The sequence below is a fragment of the Cheilinus undulatus genome, linkage group 2, assembly GCF_018320785.1.
Source record: "Cheilinus undulatus linkage group 2, ASM1832078v1, whole genome shotgun sequence".
NCBI lineage: Eukaryota > Metazoa > Chordata > Actinopteri > Labriformes > Labridae > Cheilinus > Cheilinus undulatus.
In genome coordinates, this window is record NC_054866.1 from 31,972,568 (window position 1) to 31,991,637 (window position 19,070).

General features: G+C 39.1%; 1 protein-coding gene across 1 annotated transcript; it reads right to left on the bottom strand.

Moving 5' to 3' along the window:
• Positions 1-11,396: 11,396 nt before the first annotated feature.
• On the bottom strand, positions 11,397-18,067 carry c1qtnf5 (C1q and TNF related 5). The gene is made up of 3 exons (XM_041813297.1): positions 17,829-18,067; positions 12,385-12,629; positions 11,397-12,307 (listed from the first exon to the last, which is right to left on the bottom strand). Exons 2-3 carry the CDS (start codon positions 12,614-12,616, stop codon positions 11,787-11,789), a joined length of 753 nt encoding a protein of 250 aa, XP_041669231.1. The 5' UTR covers positions 12,617-12,629; positions 17,829-18,067; the 3' UTR covers positions 11,397-11,786.
• Between the last annotated feature and the right edge of the window lie 1,003 nt (positions 18,068-19,070).

Below are 19,070 nucleotides of genomic sequence, written 5' to 3' on the forward strand. Positions count from 1 at the left end.
CTGTGTGTTATTTATGTCACAGACTCACTGCACTCTTGTATTAAGTCTCTCCAGATTTAATAATTTAATAAACACACTTAAATAGTGTAGATAAAGAGTAAGATAACAAGAAAAGGCTTTAATGGAAAAACTGAATGCACAAAAAAGAAAAATACAAAGGACAGATACAACAATCCATTATGTGAATACCAACTTAAAACGATTGCAATGTCCACCCACATTCTGGTTTACAAATTAGTTGGCAAGTGTTATTGTCATGTCCTATGCTGCTATGGTGATGATTTCAAGCACAGCTCAGAGGAGCACTGCTTAAAGGAAAAGGACAAGCATCACAAAACAGTCTTTTCTAAGAAAGTATACGGAGTAAAAAATGAAATAAAAGATAAAAAAAAAATCAGAGAGATGTAAAAGACTGACAACTGAATTCCATTCAGCTGCTGAGAGTCCTGGTTTCTTTCATGACTGGGTGTCATACTGTGGTGAGTCTTTTTAACAAAAGCACTTCTTACAATGTATGAGCATTTTCTGAAATCTCCCTGGTTTGTCTGTTTATATTTGCTCTCAATAGAGGGTGACTTCCTTGTCAGGCAAAGGGAGAGGTCACAAGAGGCAGGACATGAGATAAAATAAAGGAAGCAGTGTACAAAGCAGCAGCATCAGATGTTGTGATTACTGTTTATGCCTTCATGTCAATGGTACATTGTAGCATTATAACTCAAGTATAGCTCAGGTATCAAAATTTTTTTGTTAGTTGAGAAGTTAATGTAAGGTAGGGGCAGGACTAGATAAGCATTGAGCTTCATTCTGCCCCCTCTCGAACAATGTGGGGTTGTGCATATGTATGTAGATATGTATAGATGTATATGTGAGTATGTATGTATATGTGTGTGTATATATATATATACATATATATATATAATTTTTCTATTTATTTTTTTGTTTATGTGCATGATGATGGACTGGCAAGTTGTCTCAACGACACTGAGCAATATATTTTCTTTATTTTTTTTATTTTTATTTTTTTTGTTTTTGTTTTTATGTTCAAGATAAATCAAATCAAAAAACTGATCTAATTACATATGGCGCCTATTAAGAAGTACTCATCCACTTGGATGTTTTACCCTTGTATTGATTTTAGAAATCAATCACAGTCAGTATAATCTGACATTTTTGAAAAAAAAATCTTTAATGTCAAAGTGAAAACTGATTTCTCTACAGAAATAACTCAAATTAAATGAAAAATATATAAGATAAGTAATTGACAGCGTTATTTTCATACTCTTCAGGTCACAGCATTGAGTCTGTGTGGACAGGTGTCACACATCTGGACACTGCAATTTTACTCCATTCTCCACGCAAAACTGCTCAAGCTCTGTCAGTTTGCACGGGGATTGGGTGTGAACAGCCCTTTTCAAGTCCAGCCACAAATTCTCTATTGGATTGAGGTCTGGACTTTGACTCAGCCACTCCAGAACATTCAGCTTGTTGTCTTTTAACCATTTCTGGGTAACTTTTGCTTTATGCTTCAGGTTATTGTGTAATTCTTCTCCCAAGCAGTAGTTCTGATGTAGACTGAATAAGATTGTCCTCCTTATTTTCCAACATTCATTTTATCCTCTACCTTTGCAAGCTTTTCAGGGCTGGCTGCTGAGAAGCATCCCACAGCATGATGCTGCCACCACTGTACTTCACAGTAGACATGATGTGTTTGTGGCAGAGGTGGAAAAGTGAACGACTATTGCACTCCAGTAAAAGTACAGTTACTTTTGTTTAAACTTAAGCAAAAGAAAAAGTACATGAAAAAAATTACTCAATTACAGTAACGTGAGTTATTATATAAGGAGTTACTTTCCACCATACTTTCCAGTTACTTTCCATTTGTGGTGATGTGAAGTGTTTGGTGTCTGCCAAAAGAAGATGAACCATGCTTTTTATATGAACTGTAAATGGTTAGGAAAATACTGTCCTCAAAAGCAGATTAGAGTATGAAGTAGTCGAGTCAAAATGTGAGTTTTGATGAAGGTTTGGCATCAGTGAAGTAAAGCTGACCCATAAGCACGTTTCCATCTTACATTCCAATCATACATAGTTCACTTAGATCCCCATTTTTTTACCAAATTTGGTTTGAATCATTTCACCATCTGTTCTGAGTGTTCACACAGCCTTAAATTTGCCCCCAGGGGTTTTCATATGTAGAGATTTTTACAAGTTGAATACAGTAGGAAGTGCGTCTCTGGGGGTTTGAAACATGAGATTACAGATTCCTTTTTTGCACATATGCACTGACAGAGGGTTCAGTGTTTATGTCTTGCATCTGTGAGGATGAAAGGGTCATCTGGGGGCTGCAGAGTCAGAAGAGGTGGGCCCCTAATGGTCATATGGGACCACTTCCATTAATATCCAGTAATTCTCCAGGTCTTTGTGGTTGTCAGATTCATTTGTGTTCCCAATGTTTTGCAAGAAATATTCCTGGACGAACATTCAGCTAAAACAAAAAAGTGCAGTCTATGACATTAGTATATTTGATGTTTGTGCATGTTCTTGCAGTTCAGAGTGTCTGGGATACAACAGGAACAGGACAGTCATTTTTTCTATCTAAGAAGCATGTGCATACATTTTTTCCTACTGTGAGACATAAAAAGGTTTTGTATTCTTCCAGGGCACTTAACACTCTTTAAGAGTTAGTAGTAAATGAGGTGGTGTTAACTGAGAAGGGGAAGTTTAATGCTAGAGGAAGAGCAGGGAGGAGTAAACCAAAGGGAGCTTTATACTCCAGGGATTCGACCTCTTCCTTTTGACCCCCCTGGTCCTGGTTGCAGAGCAGTGTGGGAAAATGTCAGACTCCAATGCACTCTTTCCTCCCTGTATTTTTTACTGTTTATAATAAATGTCTGTGTCTGCACTCTCAAATTAGATTTTTCTATCATCTATACATTTTGGTTTCTTATTCAGTGGGAAAAATTTACAACAAGAAGAGTTCCAACCCACAGAAGATGAAAGATGAAAGCTACGTCTCATGAACAATAAGAGAATTCCCCCGCATACATGAGCTATGGGAATGTGATGTTTCTATTCCTGACACCATCCATCACATCAGGATGTGGCACGATGCAAATACATACACAACAAAGCTACAAATGTGAAGCATCAAATGACAGAAGAGAGTAGCTGAATGTAAACAGTGTGACAGTAATGTGATGAGGCAAGCAGCTCATTAGTCAGGACCTCCGCCCACACCTGACTCCACTGTGATGGAGCAGTTTGTTGTGATTAATCCTGATAATCCTGATACCCGTGAATAAATGCAGTGTGTGATGTATGGGCTTCACAGAGATTAGGGGTTAGGATGGGGGGGGGGAGCTCCTGAAGGAAACTGGCAGATAGCCATCAGGTCACAAGGTTCATTATGAATCACCCTGTGCTATGCAACATTTCACTATCAGGCTGAAATATGCAACACAACAACTGAGATGACAAGATAGAATAATTAAATGTGTTAGACAAAAGGTAACTTGTTGACTGGTTGACAGATGAACTCTCATTAATATTCCAAAGCTTGGGAAAAGTTCTGATGCCATGCCAAAGCTCTTCTTACTGACTGTTTTTGTTACTTTTATTATCAAATCAATGCAATACAATCTTTAATACAATCTTTTTCATACAACTGATATATGTGATTTATTGCTATTAAGTAATGTCAAAGGGTGTAATAAATGAGCTTAATTCTTTAAATTGATTGACAACAGTATTGAAAATAATATCCATAGCTGAGATTTCAGATGTGTGTAACATTTGATTGTTAAAGGGATATTTCGGTATTTTTGAAGCTGGGTTGTATAAGGTACTTGGCGATAGTAGTGCCCTTATCCTTCATTATTCTTTAAACATGATGAGCTTGGAGAAGCTAGGCTAAACAGTGCAGCAGATGGGTATAGTTTCTCAGTGTAATTGAGCGAGTTTTAAGTAAAAATGGGCCTTAAAACAATTCTGGGTCAATTGTAAACTAAATCTAAATATTTTTAAACGTCCAATTTTTCACCCAGAAAGCCTCTGTGTTTATTTTGCAATGCAAGCTTCTACTGCCAGCTGTGTGCTCTTCTGCCTCAGCATATCTGAACAGCTGTTATGGTCTGGAGGCTTCGTCAGAGGAAACAACAACTAAGCTAAAACAACACTAAAGTGATTTTGACTCTAGTGACAATGACTTGCCGTTTACTGTGGCTCAAGGTGATTCTTTTATGAACCGGAGTACACAGGAAGTTCTGTGGATGGAGACTCAGTGGGAAGGAAGAGAGGGGAGCAACTTTAGCGTAGATTGGTCAGCAGGAAAGATACTGACTTATACCTGCTGGGACAGGTGTGGAAACTGTGAGCCCATGGTAATGAGACCTACTGTTGTCAACACTTTCTTGGGACATTCTTGATCAGAGGACAGTGGCTCACATATGCCTGCAGCCTGCATCACTCCCCATCTAGAGTTCCCTGCTTTACTGAACGCTGATGTTTTACCAACCTTCTCCAACTTTCTGAAGATGAATAGGAGAAATCAACCCCGACCAGAGGAGATGAATGGAAATTAGTCATCCATGAAAGTTTATGGCTGTGTGGCGTTCTTCTGGCTGAACAAGCTACAGTCAGCACAGTATGTTTGTTTTATGAAAACACTGTGCTAGCTGAAATGACTAGTTTTCTTGAACTCAATCACTCAGCTCACGCAATGACGCTGAGAAACTATACCTATCTGTTACGCTGCATAGCCTAGTTTCCTACATTGTATCATATTTGAAGGGGCAGCGCTCACTGAAAGCACTGGCAGCTACTGGCACTACCATCACCAAGTACCTTATACAACCCAATTTCAAAAGTACTGATATATCCCTTTAAAAGAAAGCAGGATGGGATTTTAATTAGAAAAGAAACATTGCTGGCAGGTCTGTACATGATCTGCAAAGAGATGAAAATAATTATTTTGTCCACAAGAGGCACCAAAATCAACACAAACACAGGTCCTGTAAGGGAGCTTTATTGACTCTGAGCTTTAAGTTAAAAGTCCACACCAGTAACGTACTGACTGCACAGGTTTTAATTTGAAAAACCATAAATATCGGATTTAGCGATACTTTCTAAATAGCCCTATTTCAAAAGCTATCAGGATTGACTATTCTGATTTTTCTTAAAATCAATCTGTAAACTGAAATCAATGTTTAAATTCACTGCAGTGGAATAGGTGATGAATTAGCAGTAGCTGCTGGCAGGTGTGCTGTGTTTGATCCAAACTAATTTCATCCATTTTAATACAATTCTTTCAAAATTCTAATTAAAAATGTGTTAAATCTGGCATTTTTACTTGTAACTTACTTGTAATTCCTGGGTAGAAGCACAGGATTGGTTGCACACATGTTTCAGAAACACCAACTATGTGACTAATGAATGAAAATGCATTTTATTCTCAGTGCATGTGAAATAGTACTTAACATACACCTCATAGTCCCCGATGTTATCAGTGGAGAATAAAACCGTCTTATACTGTAAATCTCTGTGGCTAAATGAGCTGATTCATTTTACATGCTGAGCTGCACAAGGCTCAAGACTGCAGTTAGTATTCACGTTTTTAATGATGCATCACTTCTCATTTATTATTGACGGAGAGAGGAGTACATGGTGGATCAGTGAGGCTGATTTATTGATTGGTCTACATTTCTGAGGTGTTTCACTAAAAAGGGTTTGTTTTATTAAAATGACCCATCTGGTGAAGCTTTGTTTTTCTTGCACATGGGGCACTTTACACACATACGTTTCAGTACTTTCATACTCAAGACCTTAATTCATCAGTTATCAATTTAAAAGTCTATTATGCCTTGTTATATTTCTTTTTCTGCTTTTGATCACTTGGGAAAAAAAAAGTGTTGAGTTTCAAATGGTGAATGCTTTTGAATGAAATCACTTGGCTCTTTTGTAATCATTCTGTGTAAGAAGGTGCTAAATTTGTGTTGTGCATTAAAAATGTATTTTTCTGATAAACACGTCCTAAAGTCACCATGAATCAGTCCTGGACCGCTCATTTAAAGCTTAAAGAGGGAATTCTTGACGTTGATGTTCATGCACAGAGAAGTGTGACAGTGGCTGATCTGTGGAACAACACTGCCCCCTGCTGGACAAGGTTTACTTTAAACTTCAAACTTTAAAATACATCTGAGCCATCTTTGGAGAGAGCAGTGGTTCTCAACCCATGACAACCAAGGAGCCAAAATGTTAAAAAACAAAACAAAACAAAACAAACAATACCTTAGCCACAATCCAAACCTGGAGTGTGTAAAAATTACAAATATTTCTGTGTAAGAATGCTGACAATTTAAGAATCAAATCATTACCTAATATCATTACTGAGTACTGAATATACTAGTATTAGATAATTGAAAATTTGACATTCATCTTGGATTAATAAAATGGAAATTAAATACATTTAAGTGTGTCTTACAAAGCTTATAAAAATCTAAATATGACGGGTGAAAAAGTCATATTTTGAAAAAGAAAAGTGTTGAATTAAAAATGTGTTCCTTTACACAAGTGATCATTTAGACTCCAACCTGCACACATACTGTATCCTTTTCAAATTATTGAGAAAACAATGTAAAGTAAAATGCATTGAGCTTTACTAAAATGAGCATTATTAAAAATGTGGAAACTCATGGACTCAGTAATATGTAAACTAAACTTGACTTGTGAGTTCAAATAATATAGTATATAGTGAGTGTAGCATTAGTGTAAATGCACTGCAATTACTATTACAATAAACTTAATATTTCTATGTAATAAATACTGATGATAACTTCTATACTTTAAGTGTGCTAGACTTGTTTTGAATGTATTATTCTAAGTGGAGTTTGCAGTACTTAAGTTAAAACATTTTCTATGAGTGCGCATACTTCTCATTCAATATTCTTTTAGAGCACTGTAAACCATTAATTCAAAGAACTCAAAATATCTTAACTAGCCAATTACCTTGAAAAATGTAACAAGTACTCACTGATGAAGTAGTATTTTTCACAGACCCTTAAGCTAGCCTAAAGCTGGGCTATCTTTGGCACCTATTAGCAATAATGGCTGTGACCCACTGCCCCCAGAGTAGACTCAACATGCCATCATCTCAGCATTGCTTTCCATAGATGGGACCTCACTGACTGAGTTGGTAACTTCACTCATGGTGCAAAAGGATGTAATTTTCAAAGGCATTCTGGGAAAACTGCAGTTTAAGGGATGATAGTCAAATATTTTGAGTACAATGACACAAAAAAAATTAAATTGTTTGAGTACTGTTTAACCGTTATTTATTTAAGTCTCGAAAATCATTGAGGTTTCCATCATTTACAATGATGTCGAGATACTGTTAACTTAAAAGTAAAAATGAGTTCCATCATCTCAGAAAAACAGAGTTGAAATAGCTGGTTGGTATTTTTAAATAAACACAACTCAGTTTTTATTACCATGTTTCACCATTTGGTCTCACAGAGTAAAATAAAAATCACATTTATTGAGTGTTTTTTACTTTTTCTAATGAATTGATCTTATCTTGCATGTCCTCTCATGCACACATCTGAAATATACAGACAAGAAATAAAGGTTAATAATGAAATCTGACATTTAAAGTTTACTGTGTAAGTGTGGAAAATAAATTGATTGATGTGACTTGCAATGGATCATTTTGATATTAAAACTGACCTTTTTCAAGGTTTTCTGGGGGGATTACTTTCCAGGCAACACTTTAAAGAGCCACAGGTCACACATGGCCACATGTGGCTCAAGAGCCTTGTGTTGAGTATCTCCATGTTAGAGTGATGCCAAACAATTGCTTCAGCTAACAGAGGGACTAAGGACACTATAGCACACATATTTATCGAGGATACTATTGTTGTTTTTCCCTCGACAAAATGATGTCTCAGTTGGAGCCCTTCACTCAAATGAGCACATTTTATGCCTGTATGGTTCATCTGAGGTATGAGATTTTGAGGGACACATTTGTGATGTACTAGGATATTAAAATTGACATTTCACAGGAATTTGTCTAAAAGCTACAAATTCAATGACTGTGATGCATCCATTGAAGCCATTATGGCTCTGATTGAGACGTGTGCTGGTTATGTTTGTGTGAGCTTAGATAAAGGAGGGAGGTTGGTCAGGGTTATGGCTACAATATCAAGAAGCCAATCAGAGATGGGATCAGTCAAAGCAGTCACATACTGAAATGATAGTGGCTTTCTGGCACAGTGAATGTCTATTTCAGCTATAATTTAGGCTAATATAGATATAAATATTAAGTATCTTAAGCATTTCTCTGAAAGAACCTTTAGATCCTCATTAAGTTATATGCCATGCATGGAAAAGGTGCTATTAATCAAATAAATGAAAACTGATAGAGCAAAGATAGTTGTAAGTCTTGTAGTCACAGGGGTTTGCAGGGTTTTATTTTTATTTTCTTAAATCCTAACTTGGCCCCTGTATTCTAAACACTGTACACTTTAGCCCTCCTTACTACCTTACGATCAAAGCCTACATCTGTCTTGACAGATAATCCAGATGTCAAACTCTTGTCCTCATTTTACCCAAACAGACATCCATCTTCCAATGGGATCTCAGTAAGTCAGGGTGATGTCACCGTCTGCCCGGCCATCGGCTTCAGGCGTTTAGAGAGCAATTTACAGGCCATGAACTAATGGAAATAACTTATTGATGCCAGGGGAAGATTGATCAACTCCCTGCTTCTCTCATTGTGCCCTGGAGGGAAAACTTACGAGGAGATATTTAAAGCTTAATCATGTGTGGGGAGTCTTGGAGAGTGAAAGGAAAATAACATTTCCTCATCTCATGTGTGAGCAGCTGCGTTTGACGGGCTTAGGATGGCTTATTTGGGTCTGCCCATGTTTTCCCTCCTAAATGAATAACACTGCTCTAAGAAAATGTCAAGATATAATGAGAGGGACTCAGTTAAAATACAAATTTTCCCATTTTGATTTATCAGAAGTTACGGGAAGAGGGGGATGACTGGCATTCACCAGCTCACAGTGTTGAAAAGCAGCTGCAGAGTCTGTCAGGGTACTTACAGAGTTTGGTGGAATCATTAGACGAGAGGTAAACAGAATAAATCCAGTGGAAAATGAATGTTTTCCAGCCTTTTTCATTTTGGTATTTATTGTGGCAGAGCTCTGCCGCTGGGGATGAAAACCAGAGTGTTAGGTGTTGAGTTTTATTGATATGCTGTATGAGCAAAGTTAATAAGCAACCACAGAGTATATTGAAGGTCCTGTGAGGAGTTTTTTTAGCTGGTTAGGAGACACAATTGAATCAAAATCAGTGCCTCTTAATGGAAAAAGCAAACAAGACTATTAAACTTATAATTTCTATACAGTTATTTTTAATGCTGAAAACACTGCCACAGGGTAGGTGATGAACGACACTGCAGAAAGTAAATGGATTTTTTATCAGTGATGGTTTTGAAAGTTAAAAAGTGAACATGACAAGAGTTTTCACTAGAATAACAACTTTTTCATGCATGGCACTTAAACTGCAAAGAACTACTGTTCGGTCAACAGGGGGCACCAAATTCAACATAAACTCCTTACAGGAGCTTTAACACTACATCTACCATCAGGTCAAATTTACCCAAGGCTGTTACTCAGGTGAGATAAAATATTAGTTTTTGACGTTTCCTTAGAGTTAAAGATTACATAAATCCAAATTTTAAAATGTAGCTGTAGTGGACCATTGTGGTTGGTAGATTTGGCAAATTTGCCTCACAATGAACAGAAGGCAGCATTTGACTGACTGCTGGCTTTCAGTGGGGGCAGTGGCATCAGCTAACGGCAGACTGTGCTGAGATGAGCTGCTCTGTGATTTTATATTGTGGTGGGGGTGCTGGGTCCATCCCTTCTGTGGGCTCATGACATTGTGAGCCCCCATATTGGCCCTGCCTACATTGAACCCAGCCAGGAAAGAGATGAAGAACTTTCTAGTGGTCTACATCCAGGGTTCAGTCACGTGCAGATCTCGGTGTTTTCACATGTTTGCAGCAGCCATTTTCCAACATGTCTAGTGTGTTGGGACACAAAAAATGTAGCTCTAGCAAAAGTTAGAAGACTGTTTGTTGCATGTTGATCTGATAGTTTATCACACACTATGTTTCAAGCCTCCACACATGCCCACGCATTCTCATGTATTGATCAGCTGCTCCCATCACCTGGTCACTTTTATCAAATAGAACTCCCTCTCTGTTATACAATCAAATGCTGTTGCCTTTTAAAAATATCTCCTTCTCCTGCACCAGTTCATTCCTGACACGGTTGCAAGTGGCCCTTCCCATCACCGTTAAGTCACCAGGAGGTCATCCTCAGCTGTCAACCCCAGTCTTTGCAGTGAGGGCAACCTCTTTAGCCCATAAGCCTCAGTTGCCATCTGGTCAACCCTTGTCTTCACAGTCAACACCTCTACCACCAATGTCCACAGGGGGATAAACCTTGCTGCTGCTCAAGACAGACACCCTTTGATCACAGTCATGCTCTTGTTGAGTTCAAGCACAAAATGTAGCACTTTAAAAGTTTCTATACAATGCATGCACTTTTACAATTTCATCATGAACACCATCATAGATAATGTATATATATAGTCAACATAGCTATAGTTTAGCAGACGCTACATTTGCAAAAGCTAACATAGATATGCTAAAATATACAAGCTACATTTACTGTGTATGCACATAAGCTTAGCTTTAGCAATGTAAGATATTTGGCTAACTTACCTGAGTTTGCTAAAACTCACATTGCTAAAGCTCATGTCCCTAAAGCTAAAGCTAACATATCTATATCTGCTTATACATAGCTAAAGTAGCTATGCTAGCTTTAGCTAAAGCTAACAAAGGTAAAGCAAGCCACTGTTTGTGTAACTTCTTCTAAAACAGGTTCATGCATAATTTAATCCCAGATTAAACCTTTCTTTTTTTAACACATATATTTTGGGGCTTTTATGCCTTTATTGACAGAGGAGAACAATGGATAGAACTGGAAACAGGGATGAAAGAAACGTGGGAAAGGGGCAACTGGCTAGATTTGAACCTGTGACACCAGCATGAGGGACGCAACCTTACCACTAGGCCATCTGTGCCCCATCCTGGCTTAGATCTCTGACCTTTTTTCCATTTCATTTATGAAATGTTCCTTTGCCTATTGGTCTGACTGAGACAGTGTCTCACAGCAGTGGTCTGTAAGCCAGACCCCTGTCCATGCACTTGTGTTTGGTTACAGATATCTTTAGAGGCAAGCGCATGTCTGCAGAAGATTGCTGTAATAAAGTGAAGTAGCTGATGCAAATGAAGAGCCTATATATCCCATTTAAAAGTCCTGAGCCACTTTTGTTTTTAACACTAAAATGATTTATTTTTATGTTGCTGTGAGGAGCAGATGTTAATAAAGTGCAGTTTAAGTGTAAAAGCTGTTTGAAGTTGTGGCCTGGAGTTGGCTGAAGGCCGTTGTCACATCATCTATTACGTGAATTAGGTGTCACAGCAGTTAAAAGACCGCTTAGAAGAATCATCACCGCCCATATGTGAACACTTCACCCTCACCAGTACAGTATGTGCCCCTGACAGAACCATTGTCTGGATTGTTTTTAACCTATTACCTAAATACAGATGTACAATGTCACATCTTATTAAATCGTCTTTATCCAGAAATTCTTAGTCATATAAAAGGTGGTGGTTTGTTTTCCAAAGTTAGAGATGACTCAGTTTTCAGCACATGTCATGCAAACACTGCAGAGTTTTTCCAGTCTGAGTACACAAGGAAACCTGTGAAGGTGCTGTCAGTCTTTGTGCTGGAGTAAAAGCCATTGTACTCGGACAGAGCCATCTGGACCCACACCTGGTCACCAGGGACGAGATGGAGCAGGGAGCCACCCGACAGAGACGCCGGTTTGGGCCAGTTGCCGTAGTACTGGAAATAAGATGCCACGGTGTGTCCGTTCTTCATCAGGTCAAACTGCAGGCTTGCTCTGTATACGGTGGCGTGGACACTGAAGTAGTAGACTCCAGGCACTTTGCAGGTAAAGCGTCCCGTCTCTGAGTTGTAGTCACCCTGCTCGTTCAGCATGACCTTGTCAAAGTGGACGGCCTCGGCTACAGTGAGGGGTAAAGTGTGGCCCTCAGATATTTTTGCACTGAAGGCAGATTTGGGAGCTACGGCGCACTCTCCTGGCTGGCCCCTCTCCCCTTTTTGCCCTGGGTCACCTCTGTCTCCAGTGAGTCCTCGAACGCCTGTCTCACCTGTAGAAGAGGAAATGCATGAGAATCCACCAGTAGACTTTAAGTAAGTCACCCTCATGTTTCTACAATTACCCCACCTGGGTATCCCTTGTCCCCCTTTTCTCCCTTCTCTCCTGGAGGAGCATCCCGCCCATCTCTGCCATCTCTCCCAGGCTGCCCAGGACTGCCGTGACCTCCCGGAGATCCTGGGATACCAGGAAGACCGGTGCACAGACTGGGAGGGATCTTGTTGTCTTCTAGCTGGTTTGACAGATGGACTTGGAGGAGGAGGAGGGCGTGAAACAAAGACAGCAGTCTGAAGGATGTCATTGCAGAGTGACGGCTGAGAGGAAAGAGAAAACACTCCAATAGTATATAGGTATAATATGCACCATTTTGATGTAGCAATTATTGAGTGTATCTTGATTTAATTTATCAATGAGTACTGACTTTCTAAAAAAAGAGAAAAGTCAAATTCCTCCTGGGTTTGTTGTTCTTAGCTCTGTGTTTACACTGATAGTAATTCCTTAAGCTTTTTGTGGATCTTCACCCAACATGCCAGGGAAGAGAGAGATGACCACACTCAGAGGTATAATGGCAGGCAGTACAGTTGACTTATCCAGCTCTTGCAGCTACACAATGGACAAAATTTTGGCCTGTAAACCTCTAGAAAGCTTGATTTTCCTGCAGCTTTATTGAACATGCCATCCACAACTAAGAAAAATGGTCAAATGGGGTAAAGACAACACTGACATGAGGCATCCTGAGAGGCTAGAGACTAAAATGTATTTTATCCTGTTTCTCACATAAACGACTCACATTTTGGCTTGAGGGACGGCTGAGGAGCACCATCTACTGGTTTATTTATGATACCAAAGTTCAAACTGGACTGGTCAAAAAACAAGTGCACCACAGTTGCCCCCATACACATAATTTTAAATGAACACTATAATTATAAAGCTGAGGAAGGGATTGCAAGTTTATCTTTTTTAACCAACAGCAGAAGTAAACAGGGAAAATTATGTTTAACTACATGTATGAGCACTCAAAGTGAAATTCTGATTCAAACAAACGCTTGCTTGATGTTTGAGTTAAGCTCTTTTCAAAGAGGCGCTGGATATTGAGGTGAAAGGGGAGACTGCATCAGTGAAGACAGGCCTATAAGTCCAGGTGTTTTTTTTTTCTGAAAATGAGGCTTTCCTCCTTTGTTTTCAAAAATAACCCTGTCCACTCATGTTATGCTCTGAAAAACATCTTTGTACACATGAAAATGCAAAACCTTACTGTTGGGGCCAGCTAAAGGCCAGCTAAGACAACACAGATACTGCCTGATTTTGGCCCGCAGCTCATCGTCAAACGTCGAGGCCAGATCATGCGTGTGGGAATGACAAACACTCTTGTAGTGTGAAATAATTAACGATGTATCCAAGACACCACCTGACCAACAAGACTAGCATGTCAGACTTTTCCTTGCATGGATGTCTAGTTTGACACCCTGACCCACCATCAACAATGGGAATCCTGACACCCATCAATAGGGAAGATTTTCTTCGTATCTTTGTATCATCATTTACCAAACCACATCAAACCAGTCAACACTTTTTCTGCCTCTGGAGATTTATATATACAGGGATTATCTTGAAATTTTATCACATACGTATCTGAAGTTCTATTTGAAGTAGAGCTGGTTTATATTGTCCTCCCCTTCATACATAAGGAGGAGTCCACAACTGTTTCTTGCTTTGCTTTTTCATCTTGTCAGAGCAAAAGACCACAAGAATCACATAGATCACTTCACTCTGACTTGTGAACCCACACACACAGTCATGGAGACAGTGGTGACATCAGGATGAGCGGTCAGGATGGCACTTAAACCAAAAAATTGTGCAGTCTGAGCAGCCTTTAGGTGCTGCCATGTCAGCATACAGTAAGTCCATCTTTTACCGTGCACACGAAGCAGCTCACTCACTAACAGCAATAATATCCTTGATGGAACATTTTCTCTACAATGATCAGTTCATATTCAAAGTTGTCCTGACAACCCAAAACTGCAGACCCTAGTGCCAGGGTTTGTGTCTTCAGAGTGCTGCATGAATCTGTGGTGACCTCCGTAGACCATTCAGGTGCCCCTTCTCTTCAACATAGTGGGAGAGCAACAGTGTTTGTACGTATGTGTATAGTCCTGTTGGCAACATAAAGAGGTGCATTTTGAATGATCTGAAACACCATTTGTGTGTGTAAGAAGGGCCAAAACAAAAACAGCAAAAAAGAAGAAAAAAAAAAAAAAAACACTCCGTTTTCAACAATACCCATCTATGTGTGTACTGGGCCATAGACTTAGATGTTTTACACTCCAAGCAGATATACATGACAATGTGTAAGGAAATGCTTTAAAGGCTTTTTAAAAATTATTATGACTACTGAATCTTCATCAGTGCAATGAACATCTCAGTGGTCCAGCCATGTTGGTTTGATTTAGCTAGCATAATTTATCCATCATAATAAGGACCTTACAAGTATTTCCTTCCATTCTGTTAATCATCCTTCATGTGAATCAACACATAAATTTAGGATTTTTTGCACTCTGGGATGTTTGGTCATCGTTTAAATTCCCTCCCTTGGCTTGAATTAAAAACTGAATTATCTAAGCAACATGACTGAGTCAACATCATTCACCAGATGTCAGTGTTTTTGCCAGATGTGTTGGGTAATGATGAGTAATTTAGAATTTAATGACATGTTGTGTCTTTCTCCACAATGGCAGATATCTTTTGAAAATATTACAGCATTAAATGTGAAGAGAAGCATAAACAAATGGAGATCTCTACTGACTCTAACAACACCCACGGGGAGCCTTTGTTTGTTGACATAGGGTTAGTTTTTGGGTCAAACCAGTGATTCAGATTTCCCAGTTATAATAATAGCATGCTCTGTTTCAGAAAAGACACATGGTGGGAGCTGATGGAGACTAAAATGATGATAAATTAAAGCCTGTTTTAACACTAACAGAAGCAACATTAGCAAAATTAGCACGTATTTGCACAGGTTAAAATGACACTTTCTATCTACCGATTTTTAAATCCAGAAAGAGGAAAATAAATGAAACTGGTGACATCATCATGAATCATGTCCTCAAAGCCAAACATGGCCCTCTCATTTTCTACACAGGAGTTTCTAATCAGACTTGTTGAATACCAGACTGACTGCTCAGAAAGAAGTCACAATCACAACCTCAGTGTCATCCTCAAATTCTCTGTTTCTCTTCCCAAGATCTCCTCTTTGCTTGTTTTTGATTCATCTGTGATCTTACTTCTTTGGCTGACCCTACACGGGCAAGATAGAAGAAACACTTCATCAATCCAGGAGAAAGAGTAGGAATGTGGAAGTATGAAACGTGGGAGCCAAACTGTACTGTGTTCATTTAGTAAGTCAGAATAATAATAATAAAAAAAAAAATCAGAAATTTGGGTTACAATTTCTCATTGAGGACAAAAAAAATTAGGGATCAAACTTGAGAAGACGGTTTTGTTGTGTTTATGTTTGTGAACCGTCAAGGAATGCAACATCCATGCTGGCTCTTACTGGTTATTGCTGGTATTCTGTCCAAGGTGGACCGATGTGGTTCTGACAAGCTTTTTGCTGGGTCATGCCTGGGTAGGGGTGAATTGGACCCAAACTGGACTAAATTTGATCAGTTCTTGTTCTCTCCCTTGTTTGGAGGTAGGGTGTTTTCTCTGAGGCCATCAGTGCTTGTGTTAGAGGTGTTATTAGCAAGGCCACTAATATGGGGGGGGGGGGGTAAAGGGGAGAGCTTTCTGGGGCCCAGCCAAATGTGTGGCCTATGGAGGAAAAAAAAGAAAAGATTTTATATATTACTGCTGTAGTACAGTATAGCCTTTTTCAAAATGTGAACTCCTTTTCTGAAAATATTTTCAATTTTTCTGCTAATGTCACTGTTGTGGATGGACACACTGACTAAACCATTTGGAAAGTAATGTCTTCATAGCCAAGCCATTATTTGTCAGAGTGCCAGAGAATACAGTAGGAGGAAGTGAAATAACCATAAGGGAATAATAATAATATAATTGCATAAAGGGAAAAGGTGAACATTGGCAAAAAGGGGTTAAGGCAAAATGAGTGAGAAATGGTGAAAAGCAGTTAAAAAGTAGAAAAGTTTGGTTAACAGAGGCAAAAATTGATTTAAAAGGGCAATAAAGTGTCATAAAAGGGTGGAAAAATGGGTTGTTAGTGGGAAAAATGTGTCAATAAAGGCAGCAACAGTGACAAAAATGGACTAAAAAGTGGCAAGAATAAGTGACACACTTTTCAGCTCCAAAATGAAGTAACTGTTGGTCAGCATGTTTGAAGGGCCTGCTCTCTGAGTTCTTTAATTCTGTGGACAGTCCTGGGTAGTAGTATTTTGTGATGGACATTTGTTTGAATTGTATATTTCCCCTAGTCTTTTTTTACCCCCCTCATCCCTGTCTTGGAAGATATAACAAAGAAACGGCCCCAGCCTGTCTCCCCTCCTGAGTCATAAACTGAACTGATGAGCGGAGCAGGACGGCTCCTTGCTGTTTTAACAGAACAGGTTTCTTGCTGACTCGCCATTTATGTTTCTATTTCTGAGAAATTTTGTTTGTGCTTATGAGAAAAAGTAGACTTTTGATATTTCACAGACCTTCAAAGTGTAAGTGAAAGTTTATATGAAAAGAGAGAAAGAGGGGTAAGACAGAGCTGAAAGAGAGAGTGAAACGCTGAGGGGAAAAAGGAGGAGGGAGACAGAAATGCATGTCAGCGTTCCTGGCAGAGGAGGAGAGCAGACAAGAGGACTGAGTCTGAACAGCTGTCTGTCTGATTACTAACATGAATGTTTTCAATAACCGTGTAATTCAGTGCTACTAGACCAACAACACATGGAGTGTTTACTGTACAGCTACACACACGATCAGGATTTGTTTTTACATTTTTAATGCTGGTTCATGATCTGCTGCTGTTTTTGTCAGAGAGTCAGGACAATCCTTTAGTTCTGGGTTGCTGCAAAACCCAGAGAAAACTGGAGGTAGACACTGGATAGGAGGTCAAATTTTAGGTGATTTTGCTCCAAACTACAGAGGTTTTTGGATAAAAATTCTGTTGTGGCAAAAAAAAAAAAAAAAACAATGAGCAGAAGTTTCAAAAATGTTGGCATTTTGCCTCAAGGCCAGCTGGAGTGCACTGATTTCATCTGCGTTTACTGTAACTCAGTATTAGTGTGTTATGAGCAAATACAGCTGTAAATTGTAGCAAGAGGCCATTTGGATGCATAATAATAACTTTCGGATACAGGGCTTCTACTGTAATACTTATACTTTTATTTTGAAGGTTCAGAACACTTCTTAGAGCTTAGTACTCATAACTAAACAAAACACAGAAATGCACTCTGTTGTTCTGATTCTTAAAACAGTCTCTCAGCTCTGCACCATGCCATGTGCTGTTTTCTTCAGTGTAAAACAGAAGACAAGTTTTCTTTAACCCTAAAAAACATCATAACCAGACTCACCTGATGTTTATATGGAAAGTCTTTGAGAGCTGCTACCGCTGACAATGTCTCCGAGTCTCAAATCCAGAAGAAGCTGTTCCTCCAAGCCCGAGAGTCCGTCTGGGGAGAACTGAGAGGAAATGGTAATGAAATCCAATTAGAAAGTGGGGTGGGTGGGAGAGCACGGCCTGAGGGTGGAGGAGAGAGAACAGGGTGGATACTGAGGAAAGTACTTGATGCTTGTCCAGTACAAACAAAATAGACACGATGAAATACAGCACTGACCAAATCAATATGAAAGGAGGGGTTTAGAGGGGACTGGAGAAGTTAAGAAGGGGATGGTGAATGGAGGAATGTTTAGATGGTTACATAACAGTGTTTGGGAAAATCTCCAAGAAGCCACCTCAGAGAGTTCAGTGAGCTGTGGTCTGAAAAAGAGGCAAATGTCATCGCAACAAACAGCTAAACGAGACGTTGCAGTTTCTTTGTAACAAGGAAAATGTCTGCTTCAAAAGTCAGAAGAGAAAGCAATATAGAGAACATGCTAAAACTTTTTAACTTTAGTCAATAGAACTACAAAGGATGAACTCTGAGGAAAGTGAGGGTAAATGACAGCATTGCCTAAAGATATATCATACTTTTTTCCACCTTTCAGTACGGTCTTCTGTTGTATAATAGATAATCTATGCCATTTTTGGTCAATTTATAACATGGATCAAGCACCACAGGATGACTTTGACCCTGTATAAACCAGCTCTAAACAGCCTTTCTCAGAACAGTCTATTTTCGGTGTGTGTCTTGACTGCACACACTGGCATAGTTAAAGCAGGAAAAGAGCAGAATCCCCAACTTTGAGGATTTTTTTTTCTTTGTAGCTATTGGATAGCATCTCAAATCACAATGAAAACAGCAGGAATACCTTTTTTTGTGTACCTTCCCGACTATAATAAGGGAAAGAAACAAGCAGGTAATGAGCCAGCTGGCGCAAAATTATTTAGCTGCTTGTTGTGTTTGCTGGCAATGCTGTTTAAGTGTGTGAGAGAGACAGCAGGAATGGTTTCGTCGCTGTTTGTAGTTATTTGAACAGTGATTACAAGACAAGCAAAAACTGGAGTGCTGACATTTCAGTGTCGAACACTTTAGAGTTGATTTAACTCAAACCGTGTATTTTTAACTCTATTCTGAGTTAAATAGCCTTCAGTATTGATCGATCAGCTTCAGTCCAACTCTGCAGAGAGTCAGTTGATCCAAGGGCCACCCTCT